The following is a 7366-nucleotide window of genomic DNA, read 5'->3' on the forward strand; positions in this document are numbered from 1 at the left end:
TGTGTGTATTTGTACACGTGCGTGTGTGCGTGTGTGTGTGTGTGTGTATTTGTACACGTGCGTGTGTGCGTGTGTGTGTGTGTGTGTGTGTGTGTGTATCTTGTACTTCCTTGTACTACCTCATGATGTTTGTTTATTTGGCACGGTGCTAAACATGGTTTCTATGTGTCTGTGTTTGGGGGAATTTATGTAAGATTAAAACCAAATTATATTTTGTAATTCAGCCCTTTAGATAAGTCCAAATTCTCTTTATAGAGATTTAGAAATGATTACCAGAAGAGTAACAGTCAAATTTGTTTAGACATGATATATTTAAGTCACATTATTCTATTAAAGATCATCAAAATATCTTTTAAACTTACTGCTTTTTCAGATTTAAAGCATAGCTACATATAAATGCACACGGGTGAGCAGAGTTCCTGAATGCTGTGCTTTTTCATCACTGTCCCCTTTCTGCATCAGGAGATAGATGTGCACACACCACTACCACCACACCATCGGTACAGAATGTGAAAAAAAAATAAAGAAAAATACTCAAGTTTTTTATTTCATATGAAGACAATGGCTGTCAACTTTTTTCTTGCTTGCTGGACTTTCACTGGAGATTTAAAGATTTATTTTTTAAAGTGTGTCTGTGTGCTACACATTTGAGTACAGTGCCCACAGAGGCCAGAAGGCAGGGTCAGATCTGGAGCTACAGTTAAAGGTGGCTGTGAGCTGCAGAATGTTGGTGTCGGGGACCAGTCTCAGCTTCCTTAATCACTGAACCTCTGTCCAGCCCCTCATTGTGAATGATGATGGTGGTGGTGGTGATACCAGTTTTAAAGCAACAGAATTGCAATATTTCCCTTTCTACCTTTTTAATACATAAACTTTTTATATTACAAATTACTTTTTTAAGTTTTCTCATGTATTTTTATGCGTATGGGTATTTTGCCCGTGTCTTCCATATTATAATTTTTTGTAAACATCATTGTAATGGTATGACTCGTAGATGATAAGAGCCTCCTTAACAGTGGTGGTGGGATCCCGGCTTGTTTCTTCTGATGGTGATGGTTATCCTCCTGGCTTGATTTCTAGACTAGTGCCCTGGATTCTGGAGATGTCACTTCCGACCGAAGAATAGTAACAATGCTGTACATGGCTGGTGCTATTAAAAAGACATTTGTAGGAGTTGTTTTCATAAAACACAATTAAAGTGAGACCTGATTTCTACTTCAAGTCATGGTTCCTGATCAGAGTCTCCTGTGTCGAGCCCTGCCAGGTGGCTTAGAGAGCTTCTTTCCCAGTCTTCATGAGATTGGCATTGACACTGCTATCCCATTTTATAGGTGAGGAAACTGAGTCTTAGGTCAAATAATTTGTGCCAAGTAACCCCTTACTAGTGGTGGTTTGGAGGCCCTGAGGGAGAAGAGTGCTGACAACTGTGTATCAGCCTGTGTTCTGCAGTAAGGACTTGGCTTCTGTCATCAGCTGCCCGCTGCTCACAGGGGCTAAATCCATGATGCACTAGGGAGTGCGTGAGGAGCAGAAGGGTTGTAGAGCCAGTTGGTGGTGTAGGCACTGTAATATTGGAAATGACTGGGTGAGAGGAGTTCAGGAGAGGTTTCTGAGAACTGCTGGGAATTCAGCATGGTGGTGGCTCACACCTGTAACTCAGGATGATAAGACAGAAGAATGACTACAAACTTGAGGCTACCCCAGGTACATAGTAAATTCCAGGCTAGCCTGGGATACACTGTGAGGCCCTTCCCAAAACAAAATAAGACAAGAAGACTAATCTTTCTCTTCAGAGAATTTTTAGTAAATGCATAGGTAAGGAAAGTATGGGAAACTTTTTACACTATAATGAAGAAAAGACATGTATTTAGTTCACAATTTTTTAAATTGAAAGTCCCAGCAGCTCTGGACAGGCTCTTTCAAGGACTGTCTTCGACTGCACCCCATCATAGAGGCTGATACTGGGGCAAGTGACTACACTGATACCAGGAAGCCTGACTCAAGGCAGTGAAGCCCACTAGTGTTCTTTTATAATAGCCCTCTTCTAAGAATTAACTCAGAATTTGCTAGAAATATTTTAATTCCTTTATTAGAAATAGGATGCCCTCCCAGTAGACCCTATTCTTAAAAAGTTTGACTAAGTCCTGATATGGCCACCTGGGGACCTAAGCTTTACTACATGGGTCTTTGAAGGACACGCAAGCCATATCTATACCAAAACAGGGAACATGATGCTAAGAACTGTAAAGAAAGCCAGGCATGGTGACACATGCCTTTAATCCCAGCACTTGGGAGTCATAGGCAGGCAGATCTCTGAGTTTGAAAACAGGCTGATCTGCAGAATGAGTTCTAGGGCAGCCAGGGCTACACAGAAAAATCCTGTCTCAAAAACAAACAAACAATAAGAAAGAAAACCCCTACAGATTTTGTAGGATCTTGATTATGAATGAAGCAAGAGAGGGTTGGCTGCTGTCAGGGAAGTTGCTGACTGATAGACTGATTAATCTTAATTGTGGATGGAGAAGGTTGGAACTTTTCTGTGGGCTTGGGGGAGTGTGAAAAGTCCCAAGGACTTGTTGGCTTGCAGTGCTCTAGAAAGGGTCCTGGAATAGCATTTTCTCCTCTGACTTTAGGTATAGAATTTTAAGTACCTGTTTTTGAAATCATATCAAAAACAAAAAAGCAAGAAATGGTCCTTACCTCCCCACTTCTCAGAGGAGAAGGGAAGGGGTCGATGGGTGGAAGATACTGGTAGGAGAAGGGGGAGGCTGCGGCCAAGAGGAAAAGTGAATAATTAAGTCAGTGGGGGGAAAAACAAAATGGCCCTTAGAGAATTTGAAATTTGAACAACTTTCTTTTCTACCACACTTACCAGAATAATGGTGAGCCTGTGTTCACTAGAGAAAGAATTTGAAAAAGTTCAGTGACTTCTCATGTTGTCCTTTTCATATTCTATTCTCAAATTTTTTATTATTAATAACTTAAATCTTTAATTTTTTTCACACAATATATTTTGTGTTTTTACCTCAATTCCTCCAAAATTTTCACCTCTGTACCTAACCTAACCTAACCTAACCAACTTTATGACCCCCCAAAACAAAAACAAAACAAAAAATAAGAAACATAGAACCCCAGCAGGCCACAAAAATGAAAATCAACATAAGCAAGCAAAAAACCGGTAAGACTAAGACAAAAAAAAAAACAAAGCATAATGAGACAAAAGGTCTCCAAAAGTACTATTGAGTTTGTCTTATGTTGGCTAACTATTCCTGGAGATGGAGCCTGCTTAATATCCTGAGGGAGACTCCATTAGAGAAAACTTTTTCCCTTTGCCAGCAGGTATCAGCTGCAGATAGCTTCTTGGTTAGGGGTGGGAGACAGGGATGTCTATGCCCCTCTCTCAGCTGGCTTGAAACCTGTGCAGGCCCTGTGTATGCTGCCACAGTCTGTGAGTTCATATGGGCATCAGTCCTGCTGTGTCTGGAAGACACTGTTTTCCTTGGAGTCATTCATCACCTCTGGTCGATGGTGATGATGACAACAGTTACCATCATCATCATCATCATCTAAAACAAGGTCTTGTTTATCTGAGGTTGTATATCCTTGCTATACAACCAAGGATAACCTTGAACTTATGATTATCCTACCTAGTTTAGAGACTGGGGATGAAACCCAGGGCCTCGTGCTTTGCTAGTCAAATGCCCTACATCCCCAGGCCCCCTTTCTGAAGCCTTGAATTTGCTAATCTCTTATTGTAAACAGACACTATTGTATCTAGCCCCAGCACTGTTCATCCTCCCTAGATAAAAGCCATTTCCATGACAGTTTTTCAGACATTCTTTCTTTCCCAAAGGTCACTCTGTTCTGCCCTACTTTTTGCAGTCATGTGACACAGTTGAGGCTTGCTCTGTAAATCAGCTCTGTGGTTGGGTGGTCATGATGTAACTACTGCTGCTCCACTTACTGCTGATCATTCTCTTGCAGGCAGACAGCCCTTGAAACCCTCTCAGAACCAACATATGCTATCTGCTTGGTGGAGGCAAGGCTATAATAAAATCAGTAGAGAGCTTTAGAAAGCTTGCCAGCCAGCTCTGTGAGAGAGAGGTGCCTCTTTCTGTTGTGTAAGCATGCTTACATCTGCTGTAATTTCATAACGACTCTGATTCAAATGTGACAACACAGCCTCTAACATTTGCACTTAGTAATACAGGACTGAACTGAGTTATACCATTTGGTGCATGTGAGACAGGAATAGACCAGGGTAATGGAGTCTTGGTATAAGTACCACTTACCTCAGGTCTGTTTACTGTCCTTAGTATCATATTTATTGCTTTTAAAAACAAGAGACTTGGATCTTTCTCCCTCAACCAGAACTATGTGACTTATAGTTCTTCCAGTGTCATGATAATTTGCAGTTAGTTAGTGTCAAGAAGCAAATTAGAATGAACCTAGAACTTTTTTGATATATGATAATGCTTTTACATACATAGAGCTTCCTTCCTGTGTGCTGATGAGAGCTAAGGATTTCCAGTCCCAAAGCCTGGCTTCTCATTGCTGTGACTTTGCTCTCTGCAGGCGTACCTATGTGGGCAGCATGCCTGGTCGAATCATCAATGGCTTGAAGACTGTTGGGGTTAACAATCCAGTGTTCCTGTTAGATGAGGTTGACAAGCTGGGGAAAAGCCTGCAGGGGGATCCTGCAGCTGCACTGCTTGAGGTAAGGTCTAGAAGATTCGCTATACAGTCATATTTGACTATGAGTGAGCATAGACCATATCTAAGTCATGTATAGATTATAGATTGGTGTGTAGTTAGTTACAAAAAAAAACAGTAGAGTGTAAACTGAAGTCTGAAGCTAGTTACATCTACATAAAAACCACAAACTTCTTTTTTGTGATGTCTTCCTTTTTAATTTTTATGAAGTAAAATAAAATTTTAGATGTGGTTTTCATTCACAGAGTAGTAGTATGCAGAAAGAAAGTATAAAGTCCTCTTCTCCCAGGGCCCATCCTTCTCCTGTGCTTTAGCTTCCAAAGGCTTGTTAATTTGCTCCATTTTCTAAATGCTTGACTTAGCCAGGCAGAGTGGTACATGCCTGTAATTCTTGCTATTCAGAAGACTGTATTCAGTGCCAGGCTGGGCTACATAGCAAGATCCCAAAGAGGGAGCGTGAAATAGAGACTGGGGAGGGGTAAGAGAGGGAGTTCATGGCTGCAGAACAGAACTGCTTCATCTGTAGACTCTGCTAAAGGAAACTGAGATTTTTGCCTTTATTGTTTTGTTCTACATCTTCCTTTATTAATTGTTATCTCTCTTTTAGTTACCTCATTATTGGTCATTAAGATTTACAGATTATGTGGTCCCCTTTCAGAGCTGAGCCAGGCAAAAGTCCTGCTATTCTTTTTCTTTTCTTATACCTGCTTTTGAAAATCAAATCGTCTCTCTTCTGCTTACATTCACACCGTTTGTGCTCCACTCTCAGTACTGGCAGGCACACAGGTGTTGTAGGTTTTACCATTGTGAGTCTTCCATTTGGAAGCAGTTGTTTTCTACCGTAGCACATGGAGCTTCCCTGTGTTGTCCTTCACCTCCCTCCATGTTGAATTTCCTGCCTCCCCAGTCTGTGTTTTGGTTTACTTCACTCTGTGTTGTTCATTCAACAGGAGCTTCTGGAGAAAGCTTACCTGAGTGGCATTTTATAAATGCAAACTTTAAAGCATCTCCATGTTTCCTCAGGCTTCCTTGAAAGCTCACTGGGCATGGAGTTCTAGTTGGAAATAATTTCTCTGTAGGGTTTTCCTTTGCCCCAGTAACTTTCTGGTTTCTAGTGTTGCCATTGGTAAGTCTGAAGTCACTATGTTTCTGCCCTGCTTTACTCTCTGAAAACTTGTGTGATAGTCCCTGAGAGACTTTACAGATGGCAGGGAAAACAATCAGGGTGACACAGAAATGAAGTTGGTAGGCCGGGCGGTGGTGGCGCACCCCTTTAATCCCAGCACTTGGGAGGCAGAGGCAGGTGGATTTCCTGGAGTTCGAGGCCAGCCTGGTCTACAGAGTGAGATCCAGGACAGCCAGGACTATATAGAGAAACCCTGTCTCAAAAAAAACAAAAAAAAACAAAAAAAAAAAAAAAAAAAAAAAAAAAAAAAAAAAAAAAAGAAAAGAAAAAAAAAGAAAAGAAAAGAAATGAAGTTGGTATCAGCCCAATTTAAATTACTGGTGCTAAGTCAAAACTTTAAGAGTCTGGCCTCAGCTCAAATATTTTTGCCATATTTAAACATAGCACAATTTTGGTGAAAATTTTTCAGGTAACAACTCAGCCTGGTGAATACAACAAGGCTTAAGACACATTTACATTGATTCTCTTTACACAGTATATATAGCTTCTTCTATAAGAAGAGTTCTTGTTGACCTAGAAGCAATGCTCAAGATAAGAGTCTAGAGCAAGGCTGGAGAGATGGCTCAATGGTTAAGAGCACCGACTGCTCTTCCATAAGACCCTGAGTTCAAATCCCAGCAACCACATGGTGGCTTATAATCATCCCTAATGAGATCTGATGCCCTCTTCTGGTGTGTCTGAAGACAGCTACAGTGTACTTACATATAACAATAAATAAATCTTTAAAAAGAACATGAACTCTAAACTGCCAGGATTCATGTACTATTTATAAAAAAAGGGTCTAGAGCAGTGATTCTCAACCTACCCAATGCTGACCCTTTAATATATCTTCATGTTGTGATACCCCCAACCATAAAATTATTTTTCTTGCTACTTCATAACTGTAATTTTACTACTGTTATGAATCCTAATGTAAATATCTGTGTTTTCCAGTAGTCTTAAGCAACCCCTGTGAAAGAGTCCTTCAACCCTCAAAGGGGTTGAGACCCATAGGTTGAGAACTACTTGTCTAGGGAGAATGACTAAGCCAGACATAATCCCCATGCAAGTCAGAATTTGGCCTGACCCTGAGATAACATAGAAATCACACAGGCTGTTGTAAAGTACAAATGACATCTTTTACAAGGATGAGTTTTATGGCCGAGAAGTAATGCTCAAGGTTTTAGAGGAAAGGGGTCTGGGATAAGTAAACATTTCTGGGAGACAGGTAGAACCTGGCCCATCAGACAGCAAAGCATCACCAGGTGGTAAAACTCCATCCATTTCCAGCTTTCCAGGTGGAGGTCAGGTTAAGCATGTCCTTCCTTTGAAGGATACCCAAGAGTTTAGCTTCCTGACCTCTTCAGTGCTTATCTACATGTACAAGCATGTTTTTGCCCTCTACAAAAACTTAGAATCATCTCTTGATGTCAGTTGTTGTTCAGCTTTATACAATATATACTTTATATATCTCGTGTGTGTGTGTGT

General features: G+C 40.8%; 1 protein-coding gene across 2 annotated transcripts in view; it reads left to right on the forward strand.

Annotated features, from left to right (window-relative positions):
* Lonp2 (lon peptidase 2, peroxisomal) overlaps positions 1-7366 on the forward strand; it is an 82738-nt gene that overhangs the window by 25325 nt on the left and 50047 nt on the right. For both annotated transcript variants that reach the window (XM_031340702.1, XM_031340703.1), the window contains one exon: positions 4576-4717. In XM_031340702.1, coding sequence (XP_031196562.1) covers positions 4576-4717 — 142 coding nt within the window. The remainder of the gene's footprint in view (positions 1-4575; positions 4718-7366) is intronic.

The sequence above is a fragment of the Mastomys coucha genome, unplaced genomic scaffold (assembly GCF_008632895.1).
Source record: "Mastomys coucha isolate ucsf_1 unplaced genomic scaffold, UCSF_Mcou_1 pScaffold22, whole genome shotgun sequence".
NCBI classification, from domain to species: Eukaryota; Metazoa; Chordata; class Mammalia; order Rodentia; family Muridae; genus Mastomys; species Mastomys coucha.